General features: G+C 39.4%; 2 protein-coding genes across 2 annotated transcripts in view; both read right to left on the bottom strand.

The window, feature by feature from the left end:
• Positions 1 to 19,394, bottom strand: part of LOC113121523 (disco-interacting protein 2 homolog C-like) — a 64,378-nt gene extending 44,984 nt beyond the window's left edge. Inside the window, exons 1-3 of the mRNA XM_026292099.2 lie at positions 18,886 to 19,394; positions 1,581 to 1,652; positions 835 to 939 (exon numbers count right to left, since the gene is read on the bottom strand). Coding sequence (XP_026147884.1) covers positions 835 to 939; positions 1,581 to 1,652; positions 18,886 to 18,964 — 256 coding nt within the window. The 5' untranslated portion in view covers positions 18,965 to 19,394. The remainder of the gene's footprint in view (positions 1 to 834; positions 940 to 1,580; positions 1,653 to 18,885) is intronic.
• Positions 19,395 to 21,283: 1,889 nt separating this feature from the next.
• Positions 21,284 to 25,221, bottom strand: LOC113121978 (uncharacterized). Its single transcript, XM_026292868.1, has 7 exons — positions 25,154 to 25,221; positions 24,801 to 24,992; positions 23,176 to 23,245; positions 22,958 to 23,086; positions 22,744 to 22,817; positions 22,498 to 22,567; positions 21,284 to 21,502 (listed from the first exon to the last, which is right to left on the bottom strand). The coding sequence occupies exons 1-7, from the start codon at positions 25,219 to 25,221 to the stop codon at positions 21,284 to 21,286; spliced, it is 822 nt and encodes a 273-aa protein (XP_026148653.1).
• Positions 25,222 to 25,673: the final 452 nt, after the last annotated feature.

Consider the following 25,673-nt stretch of genomic DNA (forward strand, 5'->3'; position numbering starts at 1 on the left):
ACTGTCAAATTAACTATAAATGCCAGTGTATTGCAACCTCCAGTAACTTATGTTCGACTTGCCCAAGTGTAGGTGCAGCTAAAAGGAGCCCAGTGCTCCAAGCTCCAAATAATGCAAGAATTTTTTCCTCTTTGTTTGTTGAGTCTGTCTTTTTTCAGTGTATTAATTTGACTAAAAAACTGTTTATTTTGACCTGGGTGTAGCGGTGTACATAATGTTTTGAATCACATCAAACTCGTTACAGCACATGACATGAATCTAATATTAAAGACATGAAACCTGTGCAACCTATGGAGAAGCTGAGTTACTCAGTCTTTAATCGTGCAAAGTAATGGCTGTGGAATGACTGACTTAACTGTGCACAAATTATCTTATTGTCTTGTTGTTGTTTATCAAGTGGATTTCTTACTTATTGCAAGATATAAAATAAACAAAATCAATCATCCCATCCCATTCATTAAAATACATTTTAATGCAAGTTCCAACTATACTGCAAGTATCTGGATTTTTATACCTAAATGTACCCTTAAAAGCAAATATTGTTCAAATTGGTCAATTGGTCAAATATTGTTGACCAGTATCTTTTTTATTTTATAGTAATAACAGTAGTATCTTCTGATGTTCAAGTATTTTATGTCTTTTTTTAGTTTTCTCATGGTTATATTTATGTTAATGCCAAGGATCAGTAAGGCATGGTTACACTGCCTTATTGATCAACTCAGAAATTAAACATCCACAATAACTTGTTAAAAACAGGCAAATTCTTATAATTTATTTTTGATTTTTTAAAATTTCATCACAGTCCCAGTAAATGTGCAGGTGTAGTTTCTGTACCTGATCGGTAACGTTCATCTCTGGTGCCGGAGGTTCTCCGTCGGTGGAAGCGGGCAGCAGAGGGAGGGCCGAGGGGGGCCCGGTGAGACATGGGCCCTTCCATACCTACAGAGGCAGGAAGACAAGCAGGTAGACACACACATGACACACATACACATATATGCACAAACACACACACACATTTATACAGACCCACACACACACATACACACACACACACACACACAACACACGTCACACGTTTGACAAAAGCAGTAGAAACATAGATAAACTGTAAGAAAATAAAACATGGAGATGATTTGATTCAGCAGAAAAATTATATTTTTCTGACGTTACTAAACAAAATAACATAAATTAAAAGATAATAATGTAGTAGCTGTTTCGCTGCTCTCTGACAGAACAACACTCAGTATATCACATTACTACTAAATCTGATAAACGATAAAGACACACCAGATTGTTGTGAGGGCGTATATTTTAGTACCAGTGAGACCTGTGGGGGTTGGTCTGTATGGAGACAGTAAATGACTGCAACAACACATTCAGATACAGAGGAGCAGGCCCAAGCTGAGCTCTAGGGAGTCTTAACCTACATTCGCTAATGGCAGCAAGTGAAGACTGAATCAATAAGAGTTCAGTATCATCGCAAATGTATTTGTCAGGATACCAGATTGATACTCTAGTAGTGGTGTGCATATCTGAGCAGAGGTAAGGTGTGTGAGGGGGATCAGAGGTTGCTAAATTACCTCCAGCATGTGGGATATATGCCCTGATCAGCTTAGACCTCTTCTTCTCATAACCCTTCTGAGTGATGTCCCCTGCAAACAGATAGAGATAAATAGCGTAAGAGAGCCAACGACGGCTGTGTGGGCTTTTCTTGTCATAAAATTAATTTAAAAAATGTGTTTCTATGGTTGATTAAATAATTTATTTTATTTAAAGGGATATGCTGACGGCTTGTTGGGCAAACACAACATAAGCACATTGTTTGAATCTGCTCAGCGACACTTGCCTCATGTACCCAACCCCTTCTGTCTCTTTCATTCCAGACTATTAATTAAAGATAACGATTAGAAACATAACAAAAACTACATAACATAAAATAATGCATGCAATGAATAATGCAAAAAAAATAACTTAAGGCTTTGCACAGACTATTCAGTTTTTTATTTAATGAACGCATGAAATATTACATTATTACATATTAATTATAACACAAATTTGGGCATTACCACTTAAATTTCATCCATCTTTGGTGTCATGTTATAGTTCCTGTGAAAGAGTATGGACAAAAGAAAACATAGAGGATCGGAAATGAACCTGAACGGAACAGTAGGGAGCAAGAGCCAACAAAAAAAACTCAACAAGGGATCTCACTGTGGCCTGAGGTCCCAGAAAGGAGAAAGATCAAAAGCTGTCATTGTCATTGCCTACTAGCTATCCCTTCTAATTTTTGTAAAATTGTATTGTATTTTAAAGTTAAATTCCCAGATTTTTCTGTGTAGTACTTCCTGCAACTTTGCACACTAGCTACTCAAACAGCTTCAAACTGCTTGGTCCAGAGTCTGAACTCTACTGGAAGGATGAACACAATTCTTCCAAACGAATTATTCCCTCATTTAATATTTTGATGAACATGGTGGAGAGCAATCGCTATCTTGCTGTGCCAAATAAATCTGACAATCCAAACAAACCTCAAAATCAACTTTAAACTACATTTACAAGCTTCTTAAAATGTCCCACATAGTTTCCTGATCACAGTTTCAATTGTGCTCTTCAACATGATGTTGGTGCAGTGGATGAAGATCTGAAAATCATTAGGAAAACAGTGTCCTGGAATTTTAAAAAAGTTTCTCCAGTGGATTGCAATTTACGCTTCCCCAGCAGGTCTAAAGCCATATGAAGATTAACCAAATTAGTCTGCTGACGTACTAATGTTGAGCATTAGTAATGTTGACTTCTGTAAATATGTAAAACAAAGCTGAAAAATCTCTTGAACTGTTGCACCTTGATTACTGTCAGCCACAAATGACAAGTGAAACATGTTTGCAGTAAAACACATCACTCAGTGCCACTCAAACTCCATCTGAACTTTCAGAAATTAGCATCCTTAACCTGGGTTAAGCTTCTGGGATGAAAACTACGGTCCAGTTCCTGTGCCAGAAACCTGCCATGTGTTCTGGTTTTGTAAGGCAATTAAAACTTTCGCACGTGTCAGTTTCCCCTATTTTGAAATGAAAAGTAACATTAACGTTAATGTCATTGCATGAACACTCAGATTTATCAACGCACTTGGTGACTGGGCTGTACAGCTAAATTAACACAACAGTGTGTGCATAGGTTTTTAATAAAAAGAGTCAAAGACAGAAAAGGAGAAATCTGCTAGGGAATGGTGAGCACATCTGAGTCCAATCTGCTCATCTGTCTGCGTTGTGTATGAGTGTGTCACGTCCAAGTGAGGCCTTTTCTCAGATCAGCTGCAGTAAAACAATTAGGGCTGCAACGAATACTCAAGGAAATCGATGAATTCAATTACAAAAAAAATTGAAGAAAATTCTTTGCCTTGAGGCCGCCTAGGGATGATTGTTCCACACGGACCGTCGCACAACACATTTCAAAGTTGGTGCTACGGCAGAGAGCGAAACCATCTACAAAAGGCAGAAAATGTCCAAAGTCTGGGATCATTACAAACTTAAAAAAGATGACAAGACGGTGCAATGCGTGTATTGTAAAGCAGAACTGACGTACCACAAAAAGCACTTTGTCAGTGCTTCAACATCTGAACAGAAAGCACCCAGTAATGAGCCAGACCGGCTCCTCACCTGCGGGGCCGGCACAAGGTAACGTTATTGTTTCTGTCATGCATTACACAATAGTATTATTGTTTAAAAATGCAAAAGTTTATTTTATCCCATTACTCGACTAATCGCTGAAATATTAGCTGAAATATTAGACTCCAAAAATGATCAATAGGTGCAGCCCTAAAAACAATATTCCTGGTTCTTCTCTCTCTCACACACACACACAGAAACACACATATGGTCCATGGGGAGACGCCATCTTCCACTCGCAGAGCAGTAGAGCAGGGAGGGAGTTGCCTAGCAACAATTCTCCTGAAGAAGGCCTTGAGGCCGCCATCTTGGATTTGAAGCGTCAGATGTGAGAAGTGGGCTAATGACACCTGGAAGCGTGAGTGCATATGTTTGTGTGTGATATCTGTGTGGTGTGTGTGTGTGTGTGTGTGTGTGTGTGTGTGTGTCGTATCAGCTGGTATTGGCAGCCTAATTACTTTCCTCCTGCTCCTTGCTCTCTCTCCTCTCTGCCCTCTTACACTCAGCCGTTTTAATGACTGAGAGAGAATCAATAGCACCCAACTGCAGATTAGATATTTTTCCACCTTGTGAGATCGTGTAGTCAGTGTAGCTCCCACAGAAACTCTCTGAAAACTTATTTTGGCAGTTTCATCGCAAATATTTGATGCTGTCTAAAGTACATGCATCATGCTTCAGTTTTCTGATTTTCTGACCAGTTTTATTCAGCAGAAGAATATCCTTTCTGCTTTGTTTTTCCATCTGTTTCCACTCAAAAATAACTTGAATCTGAATGCCAGCTGCAATCAATTATTCGTGTCACAAAAAACTGCCATCACAAATTCCCAATACAATTTCCCAATAATGTATGTTACAAAGTCCCAAAGTCCATAATTAAGTTACTAAAAATTAAGAAAGGGCAGCAAATCTTCACAAATAAGAAGCTGAATCAAGGCATTGTACTTAAAAATCATTCAATTATCAATTATCAAAATATAATTCATTATCAGCAGAGTTTCCTATACATTTATTATTTTTGTCTTGTCTGACCAACAGCTCAAAGAGAAAAGCTGAAACACTTCATATTTAGAAAGTTGAAAACTGCTAATTTATTATTGCTAAAAATAAACTTCAGCAATTAATTATTGAAATGCACTTTTTTTCTGAGAGTTTAATCGATGCAATAAACTTCTCATTTGCAGCTGTAGTTGACATATTCATACTTACATCATCATAAAAGAGCAGGCATAGGACAGGAGAAGGGGGAATGTGGTGCTCTAGGGGCTTCAGCTCCTGCCCTTTTGCCAAGTTAATCAAAAGTGCCCCTCTCAACATTAATTATAAGTAACTGTGGTCAACATGAACATGCAGAAAACAGTAACAAACACTAAAGTCAAAGAATTTCTTTATCTATTTGCTCCGGTGCAGCCATCAGACACTGGTATTTTAAAAAAACTGGGCTTTGGACTATAAGCACTTCCAAAACACAGGTCACCTACACTCACTATTGTCCCCGAACGCCTACACAGCAGGCACAGGAAGCACCAGTGCTGCAGCTTCTGCTAAGTGGACAGTGTGCACACCATATGCAGTATTTGGATATACATGATTTCAGATTGATCTAAGAGGATGTGCTGCAACGAAGTTCATTAAATTTCCACTACAATGTTAACTTTATACTTAAACACAGCTACCACAACTAACTATTTTACTGCTAACAGTGAACAACTTCCATTTCTACCAGTGAGATAAAGTTTGACAATCCAGACTGCAGACCAGGACGCAGAGACCTCTCTGCAGTTTCCTTAGAGCTGCCGCCCCCCTCAAACCACATAGTGACTGTGTCTGCCCCTCAAACATATAAATCAAATAAATCAGAAGTTAACACAAGAGTTATTCATAAAAACCTAATAAAAATTAAGACCACTCCTCTTATTGAACAGAAAAACAGAACAGTCAGATGTGGATTATTAAATATCAGGTCTCTTTCATCTAAATCTCTGTTAGTAAATGATTTGAAAACTGATCACCAAATTACTGTCTCACTGAAACCTGGTTACAGCAGGATGAATATGTCAGTCTGAATGAATCAACCCCCCTCAGTCATAAAAATTATCATGTTCCTCGAAGCACAGGTCGAGGTGGAGGAGTAGCTACAATCTTCCACTCAAACTTATTATTAAACTTTCATCCTCAGAACAATTATAACTCATTTGAGAGCCTCACTCTTAGTCTCTCACATCCAAACTGGAAAACACAAAAACCAGTTCTACTTGAGTTCTACTTTGAATTTAAGATGATGGATCATGCAGCATTTGGAAGAAAATTCCACTACAGCAGATGTTTATCTGACTACGCTGTTAATAAATTTAAGAAAATGATTCCATCTTTGTTTACATCTATGCCATGTGCCAACACAGTGGAGGGCAGCTGCCTCAATCCTACTCCCTACCAAATTGATCATATTGTTGACAGCGCTGTAGCCTCACTGCGTGAAACTCTTGATACTGTGGCCCCTCTGAAAAAGAAGTTAGTGAATCAGAGGAGATTAGCCCCATGGTATAATTTACATATTCGTACCTTAAAGCAGGCATCACGAAGGCTGGAAAGGAAGAGGTGTTCCACAAATTTAGAGGAATTTTATCTATGTCTATGAACATATAAAAAAGCTCTCCGTTAAGCCAGAACTGCATACTACTAATCACTAATAGAGGAAAATAAGAACAATCCCAGGTTTCTTTTCAGCACTGTAGCCAGGCTGACAAAAAGTCACAGCTCCGTTGAGCCCAGTGTTCCCTTAGCTCTCAGCAGTGATGAATTTATGAGTTTCTTCACAAATAAAATTAGAACTATTAGAGATAAAATTCATCAGATGTTTCCTATAGCTGCAGTAAATGAATCTTCTACTACAGTAGCTCTTGAATCATCTGTAGGACCTCAGTTATGTTTAGACTGCTTCTCTCCCATAGATCTCTCTGAATTCACATCAGTAGTTGCTTCATCGAAATCATCAACGTGTCTCTTAGACCCCATCCTGACTAGACTACTTAAAGACACCCTGCCATTAATTAACTCATCTTTAATAGACTTGGTAAATTTATCTCTAGTAACAGGCTACATACCTGAGGCCTTTAAGACTGCAGTAATCAAACCTTTACTCAAAAAGCCTAGTCTTGATCCAGGAGTCTTGGCTAATTATAGACCAATATCCAACCTACCATGTATTTCTAAAATCCTTGAAAAAGCTGTTGCTAAGCAGCTATCAGACCACTTACACAGGAATTAACTATTTGAAGATTTTTACTCAGGATTTAGAGCACATCATAGTACAGAAACAACACTGTTAAAAGTCACCCACGATCTTCTCTTAGCCTCAGATAATGGACTTGTTTCTATACTTGTCCTCCTAGACCTTAGTGCTGCATTCGACACTACTGACCACAACATCTTATTACATAGACTGGAGCAGTCTGGTATCAGAGGAACAGCATTAAAATGGTTCCAATCCTATTTATCGGACAGATTCCAGTTTGTTCATGTCTATGATGAACCTTCCACAAGGACAAAAGTTAGTTATGGAGTTCCACAAGGTTCTGTGCTAGGACCGATTCTGTTCACCTTGTACATGCTTCCTTTAGGCAATGTCATTAGAAAGCACTCTATTAATTACCACTGCTATGCAGATGACACTCAGCTGTATCTATCTATGAAACCTGATAACATAAACCAGTTAACCAGACTTCAAGCGTGTCTAACTGACATAAAGGCCTGGATGACCAGTAACTTTCTACTTTTAAATTCAGAAAAAACAGAAGTCCTCGTATTTGGGCCTAAAAACCTCAGAAATAGTGTAAAATGTGAAACCTGTGTCCTTTAACTCACACATAAAACAAATCTCTAGAACTGCCTTCTTTCACTTGCACAACACTGCCAAAATTACGAACATCCTGTCTCAAAATGATGCAGCAAAACTAGTCCATGCATTTGTTACCTCAAGGCTAGATTACTGTATCTCATTACTATCTGGATGCCTCAGTAACTCCATAAAAAGCGTCCAGTTAATCCAGAATGCTGCAGCCAGAGTCCTGACAGGAACTAGCAAGAGAGATCATATTTCTCCTATATTAGCGTCTCTTCATTGGCTCCCTGTAAAATACAGAATAGAATTTAAACTCCTTCTTCTCACATACAAATCCCTTCATGATCAAGCTCCTTCATACCTTAAAGACCTCATAGTACCATATTATCCCAATAGAGCACTTCGCTCTCAGAGTGCAGGTCTACTTGTGGTTCCCAGAGTCTCCAAAAGCAGAATGGGAGGCAGAGCCTTTAAGCTCCTCTCCTGTGGAACCAGCTCCCAGTCTGGGTTCAGGAGGTAGACACTCTCTGTACTTTAAAGGCTGGACTTAAAACGTCCCTCTTTGACAAAGCGTATAGTTAGGGCTGGCTTCAGGTAACCCTGAACCATCCCTTAGTTATGCTGCTATAGGCCTAGACTGCCCGAGGACCATCAGTGCTCTGAGCTCCCCTATCCTAACCCTCCCTTCCCTTCCCTTCCCTTCCCTTCCCCTATCTTCCTCTCCTCCCCCTCACATGTATATTCCACCATTGAATGTCACTAACTTTGTGCTCTCTCTCTATCTATGTATTACTAATCTGCAATTACTGCAGGGTACTGAACCTCAACATTTTCTATTAACTGCTCATATGTGTCTGTACCAGCAAACATAGTAAACTGTCAAGTACAAACAGGTGGCATCAAGTAGCAGGTCAGACTTATTTGTTTACTTATTCTTTAATATTTTAAACCAAACATAACAGCTGGTAAAATGCCATTGCAGCTTTGTGAGATTACTGTCTTTTGTTAGATAAAAATATGGGTTCTGTAGAAAAAATGCTATTTCTTAAACTAAACTAATGAAGAGAGCAACTGATATCTCTTCTAAAAGTCAGGTGTCATTTTGACACTGGTATTAAAAAACTGCTGACGATGCACAGCTGTATGTGTGATTTTTGATGCACTCTGCAAGTTATTCTGTAATCAAATATTTTCCATTTGAATGACCAGATTTTTGTTCAACCCACCTTGTTCCCTTCTGCTCCAGTTAGTCATTTCCTGCATTTCTCAAACGGACCTGCACCTCCTACTCAAACCAAAATCTGTCGAAACTCAAAAAGCCTCACCTTTGGATTCTAAAAGACTAAAAGTAAAAGTAAAACTTGACATTTACCATTGGTGGTTTAGATTTCAGAGATGCTTCGGAGCTGCTGCATATAAGTAGGACAGGATCAAGCCTTCAATTTTAGGAGAAAGTGCAGTAAATGGCTGGTTTTATTCTTTGATCAGACAGGCCTCACATAACAATCATTTCAGAGCATTTCAGAGCATTTTAGAGCATTTCAGAGCATTTTAGAGCATTCATTTTAGACTATTTTATTCAGGCAAAGTGCTTGTACAGATGCTTCTGTTTATTCGACATATATCGTTTGAGAACTATGGCTTTTCCTGTTAAATTAAATTTTAAAAAAAATGATTACATCTCTCAAAATAATACCTGAAAAAAGTATCCTGTTGATACTTGTACACATATTCAGGTGTCATGTCAAGATGTGTACACCTAGAAATACATGGACAGGACTATGTTACAGTGCCTTGCAAATATATTCACACCACTTAAAATTTTCCACATTTTGTCATTTACAACCAACACAAAGTGGCACAAAACTGTGAAGTGGAAGGAAAATGATAAATGGTTTTCAAAATTGTTTACAAATAAATATCTGATAAGTGTGGTGTGCATTTTGTGCATTTGTATTCAGCCCCCTTTACTCTGACACCCCTATCTAAAATCCAGTGGAACCAATTTCCCTTCAGAAGTCACCTAATTAGTAAATAGAGTCTACCTGTGTGTAATTTAATCTCAGTATAAATGCAGCTGTTCTGTGAAGCTCTCAGAGGTTTGTTAGAGAACATTAGTGAACAACCAGCATCATGAAGTCCAAGGAACACACCAGACAAGTCAGGGATAAAGTTGTGGAGAAGTTTAAAGCAGGGTTAGGTTATAAAAAAATATCCCAAGCTTTGAACATCTCACGGAGCAGTGTTCAATCCATCATCCGAAAATGGAAAGAATATGGTACAACTGCAAACCATCCAAGACGTGGCCGTCCACCTAAACTGACAGGCCGGACAAGAAGAGCATTAGTCAGAGAAGCAGCCAAGAGGCCCATAGTAACTCTGGAGGAGCTGCAGAGATCCACAGTTCAGATGGGAGACTCTGTCCACAGGACAACTATTAGTGGTGCATTACACAAATCTGGCCTTTATGGAAGAGTGGCAAGAAGAAAGCCATTGTTAAAAGTAAGCCATAAGAAGTCCCATTTGCTGATGTATGGACAATCTGTTACTTACTGAGCTTGAGCTTGTCCAAAAATTTCACTCTCTAGATGTGCAAAGCTGGTAGAGACACACCCCAAAAGGCTTGAAGTTATAATTAAAGTGAAAGGTGGTTCTACAAAGTATTGACTCGGGGGGGCTGAATACAAATGCCCGCCACACTTTTCAGATATTTATTTGTAAAAAAAATTTGACAACCATTTATCAATTTCCTTCCACTTCACGGTTATGTGCCACTTTGTGTTGGTCTATGTGGTAAAATCCCAATAAAACACATTTACGTTTGTGCTTTTGCAAGGCACTGTATCTTAACTTAAATAATCCAGACGTAAATCACAGGCATAAAAGATATCATTTTGATTGAAACTTTAATTAATCATTCAATTATGTAGTTTGTAAAAGGACACACTGCATAAAGCACCCATTAGAGTTTCCTAGACCCTGAGGTGATGTGTTTCATCCAAAAGAAATTCAGGTTACGCTCACGGGATACTAAGAAAACCGTCAGCATCTTTGTGTCTATCTCACACTATTTCCCTGGTAGATTCTCCTCAGCTCTGTTTTAAATCATCAACCCCTCTTTCTTATCTCATCACCCTAAACAGCCAGTCCACCCACAAAGACACCATGGTAACCAAATCTACCTCCAGCAGGCAACACACACACACAGACTGCAGACTGAAACATGCGTCATGTGCTGGGACCTTGGGCTCTGACCCTCACATGTAGGGACTCGTGTGGACTGTGAAGCGTTTGCTGGCTATACAACATATGTCCACAGCAGAGTCAAGGACCACATAGATACACACACAGACATACTCATGAGAGTGCTCAAACTCACACACACACACTCACAAATGCAGTAGCAGCTGAATGTCACATCCACATCAGCAGAAAACACCCGTGGAAATACGGCATGACATCCTGGGACGTCTATAAAGTAAAGCTGTTTGTTATCATTATTAATTATTCTTTTATTTATTTTTTCAAAAATAAATATTCAGTTTACGATAACAGGGAAGAGAAGGAAAGCTTCATTTTTCCAAGGATAAAAAATTACATAATCATTAAAATAGTTGATTGTTTTCCTGTTGCCAGACTAAGTAATTTAATATCAATTTTATTGTGAAGTGCATTACCCCATTAAAAGTTCATAACAGGACAAAAATTTTCAATTTGTCCTGTTATCCATATACCATAGCATGTAACACTTTCAGACAAGCACTAAAACTCTTTTATTTGCTCTTTATTTTATGATAATAAATTAGTTACTATATTAATAATGATTAGCTCTACTAAGTGCAAAAAATACTAACTGGTAAATATGAACTGATACTTATCTTCAGACAGTTTTTATCCCTTTATATTATGATGCAAAAATAATCAATGCATGAGAAGTGAATACTCAACCACTATAACATATATCACACAAATAAAACTGAAGTTAGTTTTTAGCTGATAAAATAATTGCAGCTGTTTGATATTTTAAAGTTGAAGTTAAAGTTATGTTGTTTTATTGTTTTTTTGCTTAATATTGCAGTCAGCTCTAATATTATCATGCGCATTTGGCATTATGTCAGACACATTATAGTATAAATTTAACAATTTTCTAAAAGTGAATATTCCCATGTTGCAGCCCTACATGCTGCTCTTTGTGCTCTGAAGCTGAAACAAGCACATTTGGTATTTTTCACTCAGTAAACAACTAATTTAAATCAGCTAATTCATGCACTGTCTCAGCACTAGTGACACCTCCCTGCAGCGCCTCACTTTGATCCATTTAAAATGTTAAGCTGTCAAATTGAGACAAAAACATGTGGAGACGAAAACTGTTTCTGAACTTCAGGACTTTCTTGACATTAACAAATTTAAGTTCACTTTGTTTTGGAGATGTTTTCTTAATTCAAGGACATCACCATCAGTGCAAATTGTTTTCATTACTCGAATAGAGAGTGTGGTGTGTTTGCTCATTTATTGATAAGGGCAGACTGCGGCTGAAAAGCAACCCAGGAATAAGAACCTGCCCAACCCAGCCCAGCCTGACCCAGGCATGGGTGCTTAGCAAACACATTTTTGCTGTTGCTGTGTGTCATCCTTTGCCAGCTTGGAGTGTTTAGAAGATGATAAATTATAATCAAGAGAAATGATAAACATCTTGTAAGTATCGATTGTAAGCAGTGTTTTCTGCCATGATGCTACTAATAAGAATGCATGCTAAACACATTGGGAGGCTCATAGAAAAGACTGTGTGGTCATAGGTACAGTTGCCACATTTAGTTAACTAAATCAACTGACAGGAATTAACAGAAAATTAATCAGCAACTATCATTAAAACCAATAAATAACCAGAGAGTTCATTAGACTGTTATGTTTAAAATAAGAGACTCCAAATTGCCTAATAGTGGGGAAAAGGTGGCATATCCTCCATTTAAGAAATGTGAGAAGACAGAAGAGAAACTGTTTGCAAATCTGAGCATGAGGTTGTTATCAACCGCTTCACAGGTGTTTTCCTAACGTCAAACAGTGATTCCTGACAGAAAAGAACTTGGACTCATCTAAATTAATCCAATCTAAATTAATAAAATACAGACCAGAACAGTTACCATAAAAACAGCGTAAGTGTGTAAGAGTCTGTGGGCCAAAAAATCTAGTTTGAGATCCGTCACAAAGTGTCCATGTGACACGATCAGGGTGGGTTTAGAATTTGTTTTGATGAGTTAAGAAATTCCTGGATGAATAAATATTGACCTAAAAGCAAGAAGGTTCTGGGTTCACTGGAGTTTGCATGTTCTACCTGTACTTCTGGTTACGCTGCCCCCCCCCCACACAGTCCCAGACATGTAAGTCAATAGTTATCGACAGTCCTGTGATAGACTGTTAATCTGTTCAGAGTGTATCCTGCCTCTCACCTAATATCAGCCAACCCTTGATTGATCTTTGAGCAGTATAAAGGATGGATGGATAATACTGACATTTCTTCTTGAAGCTTTACATGTCCTTGGTCACATACTTTTTTATCTTTAAAGCTCTAAATTGTACAGACACTTTCCTGATAGGTCTCTACTCTAATTTGATATCTGGCCCCTCCACACTGTGACAGTTAGACTCTACTGTTCTTTATTGATGATGATATATTGGAGATGTGAAGGGTGGAGGACCTACAACCTTCCTACTGTTTGTACAGTTAAATACTCTTTAAATTTGATTTTAAATGGCCAATTTAGCTTAATAACTAGGATCTATTTTCTCAACTAATAAAAAATACAATGTTCCATTCATATGAAATTCACCCAAAAAATCTATTTGTTATGAACTTCATCTTATGGTTTTAAAAAAAAGTATTTGGTGACCATTTTAAGCAATTTTCTGAAAAAAAAAGTAAGAGAACCTAAACACACATAGTGATCAATGTTAGAAATCAGCATCTGTCTAATTTTGTTCACATCTGGTGTTGGTTGAAGCTTTCTGTCACTCCTGAGAGAGATTCATTAAACACCTTTAACCCGAAATGAAGGAAGGCATATTTATAGTTGTTTAGGGGCCCTGATGATAGTTAAAATGAACAGATTTATTTATCATTGTCTTACTGATATAAAATTGTCATATTGATTTACAATCTGCCATCCTTTTATTCACAAGGACTCAAATAAAACATCACCCCCACAGAACCAACCTACAGTTTACGTCTGTTCACTGTGGTCCGATGAAGCTTAACGGGCATCAGCTCGGGACAGACGTCATTTCAAACTGGATGCACAAAAAATGACTGGCAGCCGCTCTATTCTGTGAACACACCAATGTGCCACTCACTGGCCTGTCACTGGTTTGCTTCATTTGTGGCTTTTGTTCTGTACCGTCTACATTGATGCCCAATTGGGCAGATATCAAACTTCGTTACTTACTGGCTAATTATGCCACAAAGTCTGTTAAGTCCCAAAGCCGACACTAAATTAAAGTGCGAACTAAAGTTAATTTTCTATATCAATTATCCAATTCATCCACATTTCAAATGAAATTGTGCAAATGCCAATTATAATAGATCACAGCCAAAGACCACATATGCAGGTCTCTTACTTCATGTAACCAACAGTCAAAATGTCCAGTATACAAACACATTCAAGCCAGAAAAGCTTTAACTCATCACATTTGAAAAACAGCAAATATTTAACCTATAGCTTTTGAAGTTGATTTTAATTTCAATTCAATTCACTCCTCAAACTGACTGACTGGCATTGCTGGACTCAATGGATGTTATTGCAGTTGCAAGAAGAAACTGCTTACAGTTTCCTGGTTTTCTACATAGATTGGTCGTGAAATGTGATCTGATCTTCACCAAAGTCACAAATAACAAAAACTATTTTTTAAGCTGATAAAATATACCCGTACATTTTTATTTTAGTTAAAACTACCTTGACATATTGATGTGAGCCATAACCCCAGTGTAACAGCTAAAGACTTGACTGATTCATTGGAGCCTGCAGGACTAAGATAAGTAGGTCCTCATGATCTCCACTTTTTGATCTGTCACAGGCAAAGGGTTTGTTTGGTGAAGGCATCATCTTGATACAACAGGCTCGTGACCTTAGGCATAAGCAGATGTATGACCTCTTTCTCCCCCACAAGCCAACACCACATCAGCACTGCCACCTACCACCGTCGTGAGAGAACACAGCATTAGTTTTAAGGGCTTCAGATTTCAGACCTTGGTGAAACCAGTGACTCACCAACAGAGTTCTCAAGGCCAAAAGTACTGAGGAAAAACTCTTTTGCAACTGCCACCCGCATCAAGCCATTTCTCCTGCTCACCAGAAAGATCTGTCCAATGGATAGATGGCAAGCTCTTCACCTGTGCCACTGTTGTGCTACGTTCATTCTGTTCCCAGTTGTGGACGAATGCGTTCCCTATTTGCTTAAATGCTGAGTGTGCAGTGTGTGATTCAGGGCAGTGTGTGACACCCTAAGATATTCAGGCAGTGTTACACCACATGACGGGCTTGGGCTTCAGGGTCAATAATACCAAGAATGTTCTCTTTCCTAACCAGAAGACAAGAGTATTTCAACCTCATTTTGAGCTTTTCTGTCACAAAACTGATTAAAGAAATTTCACCAACACATGACTCTTTTGTCAAGGAAACCTAGGAAACCTTGTTAAGAGCCTGTTTGAACATAACAGGTTTGAAAGCCTTGGTAACTTCTATCCCTCAACCTCAAAACTCAAATCCTGTCCATGGTGAGGTTGCAGAAGCTGTCTCAGGTCTTGATAGCTCTGAACTGATCTAGCGCACTATGGACGGCAAAACTAGTATAGCTCCTTCACAGCAAGGGCTGGTTGGTACCATATCACAGGTGCAAGGAGATTTCGATCCACAACCTGAGCACCTGGCTCTCTGGGCCTAGCATGTGAAGTTAAAATTGAATAAGGGCTTTAGTGTCTGTAATGTTAGCTTCGGTGTCAATGGAGCCTCTGAAGGTGCTTGAAACTATTGTTTTTCACCTCTCGCCTTTGACATCTATTTGGAGTTTTAGGAGGCTTCACTAGCTCTTTGTATCCTAGGCCCCTTCCCAGAGGGAAGGTGCTATCTTGCAAGCATGTGTCTCAGTGGGTGGTGGAGACAATTAATCAGTCTTACAAGAGTCAGACCCCAGAAATCCCATTCTATGAGAGGGATGGCTTCTTCATGGGCCCTGGTTAAGAGTAGTAAAGTGAGGGATATTTGTTCTGATGCTAGTTTTGGGCATTCTCACACACACTTATTAGTTTTTACCACGTGGATGTAACTGCACCATTATTAGTGCCCTTAGTCCTTATGTTGGTTAATCCAAATTGTGGAATTGTGCATTTATGTATGCAACCAAAAAAAATACACTTGAGAATGTAACGTATGAGAGGCAGATGCTTATAAAGGAGGGCAGGGTGGGTGATCCTTGCAACTGGTCGGTCTGTTCCCTTCCATGACGCATTTACCAAAACATTTAGTTTTTTTAAACTAAACTAATATGCATGTGTGGACATTCATTCATTGTAAATCTATTTCTCTTTGTTTCTCGTGATCAGGCAGTTTAATATTTAACGCAGCAGAATGATTCCACAGCGATACTGAAAACCCTCCTTTAAGTCATTTTTGGCAAAAAAAAAAAAAAACTGTCGGGGTTAGATTTCAATAGTTATTTGAAAACCGCCTTCAACATCTTCTCGACCTCAGCACGGCAGCCTCACAGCTAATGTGACTGCTTTGTATCAGAAAGCTCCCAGATTTCCTGCTACTCATATCCAACAGTTCCAATCTGCAAGTCACTCTGCATGAGTGTCAGCTAAATACTCCAAAAGGCTTGAGAGCAGTGCCTTAATACCTAGAGGTCACAGCAACACGCCGGAGATGATGTGATTTAGCTTCACTAAGCAAGGGAGCAGGGGAGAGGCTTATCTGCCAGAGGTCAGCTGATTGCTTGTTTATCTAATAAACAGGTGGAGCGCCGGATCGAGGCGAAGAGCAAAAAGTTGCATCCTGCAGCACTATCCGTCCACTGTGATGGGAAACTGTTGCCCCCAGATTCATTACTCTGCAATTCAATAACAGTGATGTCTCAATGTCCCTAATACTTAGTTTATTGAAAGCAGAGGTCTTTGTGGACTGAACACTTTGCAAATCTACTAGAATACTTGACTTCCCTGCCAGTGACAGGTTTTTTAAATGTCTGAAATTTGATTGATTGAGCTCAGTTGATGTTCAACTTAAGTAATTCATCAAATAAATAAAAGCACTTTCTGAAACTGTCACAGTACCTATTTTTCAACAGTAACTGGATGCTGTTGCTACATATATACATGATACTGCTGCACAATGGCAATATTTCCTGTAATTTTAACAGGAGCAGTGCTGCTGATGTTGTACACAGGCTCTTCCTGTTTGTTTCTATGCGTCAGCGTAAAAAGTAACCAATCAATAAGGATTAATCCCCTTTAGCATGAAAATTGACCAATTATAATCAAATACAGCAATAATCCTTATAATCCTTACAGTCAGTTGTTATGTCTACGGTCATGGCTAAATAGTTGGATAAAAAATAAGTCTGAATGGAAACATAACTGATTGATTGACGCTATTTTCAGACTTTTTATGGCCAAAATAATCAATTATTCACAACAAGTTAAACCTGATTAGTTAGTTAGCATTAGTTCTTTTTCTCCTCTGAACAGAGGATGTGCAGTTGCACAGCCTTCTCTTCTCCATGCCACACTCTTATTTTGAAATAACAAAGCCACACAATACACTCTTGCAAAGTGATCATCACGCAAACCACTCGCAGACACACTCTCACCCTCTGTTTTGGTGAGCACCAGTGACACGCACACGCATCACACTATCAGGCTTCAACCTGCTGCGATCCACCGATGATCCTGTCAGTTTTCTAAATGCACATGTACACACCTGAACGTTTGAAGCATTTTACACTGTCTGACGCCTTGGTGTGACGCTTCCACATTCTCCCGCTGTTTCCTTCATTAATAACATCTGCCAGCAGCAAGTTCTGCTCTGATAAATACTCATGGCTGGGTAGGAAGCTCCAAAAGGTCTGTGCTTTCCACAGTTTTACCTCTGTGTGTGTGTGTGTGTGTGTGTGATTTTATGATTGATGAGGCTGATCAAAAGGAAATGGGACAGTTTAATGTAGTGATGTTTGACGGCTTTTGGAACTTACTGTGTAGTATCAGCTTTTCCTTTACAGTAGCAGAGTCAAGAGATTATCTACATGTATAAATGTTACCCCTTTCATGCTAAATTATTCAGCATTTGCCCCAGAATTTAAAGCATCTATTCTACATCGCCTTCGAGATCCTGTGACAGTGTTTTCAGCGTGAGGCCGGCTTCACTGCACGTTTTGCAGACCTCATAAAGTCACAGGTGTGAACTGACTCCACACGATACAATACTTGATTTGTACTGCAAGTTTGCCGCAATTGCACAAATCTGTATGCCTCTCACACATATTTCAGGCAACAAAGTGCCATATATGCAGCATGTATAGGCTTCCTCACTCACACTGTAGGCCTGCCCAAGCCTGTATGAATAAAATATGCCACTCCATTATATAAGGCAGAAAAGCTCTGTTCCTATCCAAGATGGATTGTATTGACATAACAGGAGGGTCGGTTGCTGGGTTCAGTTCAATGGTCTGTAGAGAAGAAGTATGAGTGTTTGTTGTATGGAAGAAGGAAAGTGGAAAAGGGGGTGGGTGAAAAAAATATTCCCAAGCATCCTCCTCATCCTCAGCTGCTCTGCAGGCCCCAAAAACACAGAGATCACGGGTATCAAGAGCCAAACTGGCCCTCTGTGCTGCTCTGTCACGCAGCGCTGCATCGCAATGCTATTATTAAACCCGAGCACACCATCACACACAGGTAGGCTCCACTGACTGAGTCAACATCTCAAGGTCAAACAATCGAGTCCGGACTCAAAGACTCTCTCTCGTTAATTTTCCAAAATAAAAAAAAAACAACAACAGCGCCGCGGAGACAAAGAGCAGCGCTCGGTCCCGCAGCGTCTTCACGCTCTGCCCTCATCTTCTCCCGGCTCGCACGGAGCTGTGCAGGCCGGTCCCTGCCTGACAAACATCTGGATGGGGAGGAGCGGAAGGGAGCGAGAGGAAGAAGAGGAGGGGGCCGCAGAAATGAACGTGTAGATTCCGTTAGTGGGAAGGCTACCGGCGTGGATGGTGGTGGGGATGAGAAAACGGAATAACGAGAGAAAAGGAAGGGGGTGGTGGTGCTGAAGTGAGGTGGTGGATGCGCTTATTTAGACCCCCTGTAAAAATATACAGGCTATATATAAATACATCTCTTACCCTCTGACAGCTCCAGCTCCAGCTCCGCCAGCCGGGCTCGGATCTCCAGTGGTATTGGCGACGCCTCACGGTCCGCCATTCGGCTCGTACCGTCAAAAACACCTCCTCGGTTCAGCTGCCGTCGCCTCCTCCTCCGCTGCTGCTGCTGCTACTACTGCCGCCTTCTCCTTTGCTCGAAAAGGGAGAAGCTTCTCCTCGGCGGCCCCTCCTCGCTTGGAGGCACGTTAAGACGATGGGGCGTCGAGGGAGAACAAAGAGGATAAATCTGGTTCTGGTTTTAACGGGGCCCCGCCATGGCGCCCGGCTCTTCAGAATCGGTAAAGACCACGGCTGCTCGATCGGCTCTCTACGCTACCGTTGCGGTGGTTGTGGTGGTGGTAGTGATGATGACGATGATGATGGTGGTGATGATGAGGCTGCGAGTCAGCGGCGTTTGCAGCTTCTTGCCGCTGGTGTCACGTGACTCCACAGAGGGAGACGGCGACGCTGGGTATCACCGGCAGGGGCGCAGAGACCAACCACACCTAAAGTACCGAGCGGCCGCATGTCATTACCTCTGGGTCCGTATTCACAAGCAGCCGAAAATACACTTTAACTGACGAACTTAATCAGATCAAACTTCTTCTCCTGTTGATGCAGAGACGCGTTAGGTCGGTGAGGCTGTGGATGAATGCAGCCCGGAAACATCCAGGTGTTCAGCGTTAACAACAATGAGACAGAGAGGACATGCTCCGTGAGTCTACGGCTCACTTCATTTCCATCTTTCTGCTGGATGTGTGCACGAAGCCGAAATAAACAGAAATACTGACGAAACGCAGTTTGTGAGTCACGTTTACAAATAACAGCCTTATCAGACACTAATCTTTGTTTCCTAGATTTTGAGAAGAAACATTTATGCAAGAATTTAACCACCACGTGGTTCCAGCCTATTTCATTATGCGTTTGCTCAGTGAAGTCCATGTATTTACAGACTGCAGCTCTCGCCCTTTACTGTCTTATTATATGGTCATTCTTTTATTCAATATCTGCAGGTGGAAAATAAACTTTGGCAGAATAATGTGGCTCCTATTGAAGGTCAAGCGGCCTTTAATAAACTCCAAGTATGACTGCACAAGCCTAATGTTGCAGTGACACAAGAGAATATCAATGTGTTCCTCTTCATTGCCATTACTCAGTGTCAGATCCACAGAATAATCCAAGAATAAAATCATCCTCACTATAAACAAGTGCTGGGGCATAATGACAGTTTTTACATGACTCATCTGCCATCTGCTGGTTATGAGAAACAGCCGCAGCCAAGGGATGTTTATCCGTTTCATGGCTTATCTGTGCAAAGAGGAACACTGATGACTCCGGGTGTTCATAGTCACAGGACAGAACATCTTGTAAATGAAAAAAACAAATGAATAAAAACCAACGGAATTAACTCACATAATAATAAACCAGCTCGGCACCATCATAAACACACAACAAACATTTTTAACTTCAGCTGAACTTTAATTCAATATTATGTCAATTTGTGCAAACAACATAGGTGGCACAATCATGCCTGCTCTTTCTTCATGACAACTGCTTTTCATTTAAAACTATATTTTAAACACAAAATTATTATAAACAGTTCTTGCTTATGGAAACTCACTAACTCTCCCAGCCAAAAGCATACTTCCCTTTACGGGATAACCTGAAATATGTCCAAAACTTCTGCTGTTTTTGAGATTTGTCAACACAAGTGAAATTAAAGCTCAAAAAGACACTGCTAATGCATAAAAATGTAAAATAAACTGAATAAAACTAAACTTTAAAACACTCAAGCAGAAATAAAGGATTCTGTAAGTGTCCATTACTTCAGCATTAACCAAGGAAACTAGTTCACTACTAATTACTGGAATAACAAGAACAAATCAATATTGATGTGTAACCACTCCAGTACCCAGTAATACACACCTGACCTTGGCTCATTACAGGCTGTGACATCTCAATATCTGAAAAGGACACAACCTGGGTAACTAGCACTGGTATTTAGAAATATTACATAAAGAAGCATCATGTGTGCCCACAGCAGCTGTGTAGACTAAAGAATAACAGATGCATGAGGAAAAACAAATTTAGAATCATGATGGAACACTGGAACATCCTGTGCAGCAAGAAAGCACCACAAACAGCAGGAAAAGATGTTCCAATGCCACCAGGATAAAAAAAAAAACAAGACTCAAATCAAAATAGAACCTGGCTCACAATAAACAGATGCAGTATGAGCTCAAAGAAATTAAGCAAATGTGAAAAGGCAGATCAGCATTTACAGAATCTGTGGAGATTTCTGACTCAAAACTGAAAAGACCCACAACAGCCAGCCGTAAAACCCAGCCCATCGAGTCACTTCACTAAATGTCTGTAATCTTTATATAGTGGGTTCAGAGTTAAGAGCCAGACCTAAATTTTGTTGATCTGAATAGTTTGTTGATCCTATCTGATCCTCCTGATAACAGAGCTCATCTTGGGTGAATGGTTTGGACATGTTAAGGATGTTTTTTGGCTCTGGGGTGTGGTCGGCACGTGGGGCCAGCTCACTGGACAAAGTTCTCTGGCAGACCTCAGCATAACTCGGCTTCTTGGAGTCCTGCCAGATATGAGCAAAAGGTGGGATAAGTCTTTCCTATCACATCATTCCCCTCCATCACAATAAGCAGAGTGCTCGAGAAATTGAGCTTAAAATGACTTTCAAGTACAAATCCATGCTCTCTACCACTCGCCATACTGTGTCAAATTTCTGAGAAAAAGTTTACATTTAAACAACTATTTATTTACTTTAACCCATTTGCTGTGAAAAGGGTAATTATGCCCTATCATTAATTATCATGAAGAGTTTAGCTCAGGGGTCTCAAACTCCAGTCCCACTGCTGATTACCTGGATCAGGTGTGTTCAGCCAATCAAAAGCTGCAAGGGCAGGGATAGTTGGAAAAGAAGCAGGACAGTGGCCCTCAACCCCTGATTTAGATCACTGCTACTCAAACTTTTTAAAAAGAGGTCTACCAATGTCATAAACTGACAAATAAAAACCCATTAAATTTGGCAAAAGTATATTAAAAAGGTGTATTCTGATTCTTTACATGGAGCTGGGCATGTAAAATTATTTTGTATAATGTAACTAGTATATTTTGTCTACATATTAACAATGAAATCACATATTACTTGTGCTCCTCCTTTATCAGCTGGCCAAGACCAAAAACTAAACTCTCCCATGCAAACTGATATATCTGCAATTAGTATTAGTATAACACAAGCTGATACGTTGGTGACATAATAGTTATTGGTTGTACTTTGTTTGCAGATGTTTGGTTTGGACTTACAGATGCAAGCACAGATAAATATCAAACATAGCATAGAAAGACTCCAAAGCCTTAAAAGCTATCATATTCCTTACACACATCCAATCAATTTCATTTTTAGATTCATTTCGAGATGTTTAAGACATTACCAATATGACAGGGAAAGTTGAAACATACGCTTAGCTCATGCTTAACTAAATCCAGCAGTTTCCAGAAAAAAAAAAAAACATTAAGGCAAACAATAATAACCTAAAGCATCTGAAAGTGTTGCTAAACTAGTCTTACTGTGTCTGATTCATGTGTGAGCTGAGCTGGCTTTGCTTCACTGGTTGTCTCCACACTCTCCTTCATACTCCTATGAAGACAAGCAGAACAAAATCAGTGCACACTGCATTGACCATGGCTGTCACCACGACAACCACACAGCATAAGATATATCTTAAAAGCCCTAAAAAAAAAAAGAAATATAAATGAAGAGGTGTGTGCCATAGATCAGTAAATAATTATTCAGTTATTCTTGGTGAAACGTACTGCTGTGAGACCGGCTGAGGGTCTTGTGAAATTTCTGGCACTGACTCACAGGGGCTGCTGCTTGTGCCTGGAACCTGTGATGAAAAAAGGTTCATCAGTTTATCCATCTAGGTATTTATATGCATGTTGGTTTGTTAGTTTGACTTATGCAGTCTCAAAACAGACTCTGGTACCTTGTGGAGTGTGTGTGTATGAGTATGCATGTCTTGGTTACCTTGACATTGCCGTTAACTTCAGGTACTGTTGCTATGGCAGTGCTCGCTGAAGGAAGAGGAGGAAAGCATGCCAGCTCAAGCTCGAAAGAATGAGATGGTTGATGAGGAGGTGAATGACTTGGTGGATTCTACACAAACACACACAGAGCCAATACAATATTGCCTCAACAATGTTAACACCAATACTGTATACTACTAACGCTCAGTAAATACTTACGTAACTGTTTCCAGCAGATTTTTCCCAGGACCTAGGGTTCCCTCTTTTCCTTTGGCAGAAGTTTCCTTTCCTTAAGAGCAGACATCCACAGAAAAGCACTGACTACGCTGCAACTATGGCAATGACTGACTAGTTAAGTATAAGGGGGTGATTCTATTTTTTAATTTCTTGATTAGTTTTAGAGTCTAATCTATGGGTGTAGCCTAATCTGTTTGATGTAGTTCACACAAACTCATTTTCCAATTTGGCTGTTTTGGACTATTTTTAACTAAACTATGGTGCAGTGTGATTATAAAAGTAGACTAACACTTTGTAAATGTAGGTGCTTTAAGCAGTTTTATAACAAAACACATTTCATCAGTTTTTCTACCAGTTAAATCACCATTTGTGCATGTGGTCTTGTTAGTCATGACTAATGAATCGTAATTTGTCATTTCTCGACCTTTTTATGGTAAAATAGGAATAAACACAAGGTTTGGTAAAGTGCTTGCAAGACTAGAATGTTGCACTTAAGATGTAAAATGACACAGGTCCAAGTCATTCATTTGACTTCATAGTCTGGGTTTGGTTGTTTGTAATGAAATCCATGAGCATGAAACAGACCAGAAGTAAAATGAATAACAGAAGTAAGCTATGCTCATCCACAACATTATTTATTCAGAAGTGAAGCTATTATATTATATAGATTTATTACACAGACCGATATATTTCAAGTGTTTATTTCTGTTAATTTTGGCTCTGTTAATTATAACTTACAGCATATGAAAACCCCAAATTCAGTATGTCAGAAAAGTAGAAAATTACTTAAGACCAATAAAAGAAACAATACACATTTTTAACAAAAATGTTGGCATACTGAAAAGTATGGACATGTAGAGCACTCAATACATGTTCAGGACTGTTTTTGCATGAATTACTGCAGTAATGCAGCGTGGCATGGAGTCTGTGGTCTGTCTGTCTGTCTGTCTGTCTGTCGATCAGTCTGTGGCACTGCTGAGTTGATCCAATAGCAGCCTTTAGCTCTTCTCCGTGTGAATCTCCCCCAAATTCTTGAATGGGCTTCATTTCACAATCCTCTCAACGCTGTGGTTATCCACGTTGCTTCTGCACCTTTTTCTACCATTTTTTCCTTCCATTCAACTTTCCAATAATGTGCTTGGATACAGCACTCTGTGAACAGCCAGCTTCTTTAGCAATGACCTTTTGTGTCTTATCCTCCTTGTGCAAAGTGTCAACAATTGTCTTCTGGACAACTGTCAAGTCAGCAGTCTTCCCCATGATTGTGTGGCCTAATGAATCACACTGAGACCATTTAAAGGGTCAGGAAACCTTTGTAGGTGTTTTGAGTTAATTAGCTGATTAGAGTGTGACACCATGAGTCTCTAATCTTGAAACTTTTTTTTAACAATATTCTAATTTTCTGAGACAGTGAATTTTGGGTTTTCATTGGCTGTAAGTTATAATAATATTTTTAAAAAAAAAAGAAACACTTGAAATAAATCAGCCTGTGTGTAGTGAATCTATACAATATATTAGAGTCACTTTCTGAATTGAATTACTGAAATAAATCAACTTTTGATGATATTCTAAATTACTGAGATGCACCTGCAGAGCTGACATTTTACCTTCCCTGCTCAGAAGCAAGTGACATGACTTGTTTGCTGGACTTCATCCTTCCACTTGTGCTCTGACAGTGCTTGCTACCATGTGGTCTCCCTCGACTTGTCTGAGACAAAGAGCGCTCCTTTGATGCTTGCTCTGATAAATGTAAGGTGTTATTCTGATGGGCCTCCCAGTGTGACCACTTTGAGCCTCTCCTGGAAAAAATATTATTTAAATATTACATTAATGGGTGCATATTCACACCAACATTAACAACAGACTAATGCTTTTGCATATATGATGCTAAAATATGATCACGCCCTATAGACACCCTACACAACAACAGGAGACACAAGACAGAATACCAAGAAGCTACCTCGGCCTGTATGGGTTGTGAGGTTTGAAGTTGGAAACTGCTGGGTACACATTCATGAAGTCATTCATTAATGATGAAGGCTGGGGACAAGACACACACACACACACACAATAACTTGATGCCATCTAAATCCCATTGCTTATATGAACACTACTGGCAGAAAAAAAAAAGTGGTTAAGAAAGTTTTCACAAAAAAACAGTGCAGTCCTGTTATACATTATCTTGCAAAGAGCTTAATGATAAATGGAATTTAATTTTTAATTACAATTTCATCCTCCTACAACTGTGATACAACAAGATAATAAAAATACCACAATAATTGTTCCACATTCTGTTTAACAATGATGCTCTTGTTTTGTCTTCTTGTGTTATAAATTCAGCAAGATGCATTCACTATCAAAGCATTTTACCACCCTGTCACACCATCAAGCAGTTTAATTCAGCACAGAAGAGTTAAAAGAAGAGCTTCCTTCCAGGGTGAACAGAATTACAACATCTTTTTAGTTTATGACAAACAATA

Source organism: Mastacembelus armatus, chromosome 20, assembly GCF_900324485.2.
Source record: "Mastacembelus armatus chromosome 20, fMasArm1.2, whole genome shotgun sequence".
Lineage (NCBI taxonomy): Eukaryota > Metazoa > Chordata > Actinopteri > Synbranchiformes > Mastacembelidae > Mastacembelus > Mastacembelus armatus.

What these genes read in the sequence shown, in the direction of transcription:
- LOC113121978 (XM_026292868.1), bottom strand. Translation starts at nt 25,221, where the DNA reads ATGAATGACTTCATGAATGTGTACCCAGCAGTTTCCAACTTCAAACCT. An exon ending in CACAACCCATACAGGCCGAG is followed by an intron (nt 24,993 to 25,153) that starts GTAGCTTCTTGG and finishes TATTTTTTCCAG; the next exon opens with GAGAGGCTCAAAGTGGTCAC. An exon ending in CCTCAGCCGGTCTCACAGCA is followed by an intron (nt 22,568 to 22,743) that starts GTACGTTTCACC and finishes TTGTCTTCATAG; the next exon opens with GAGTATGAAGGAGAGTGTGG.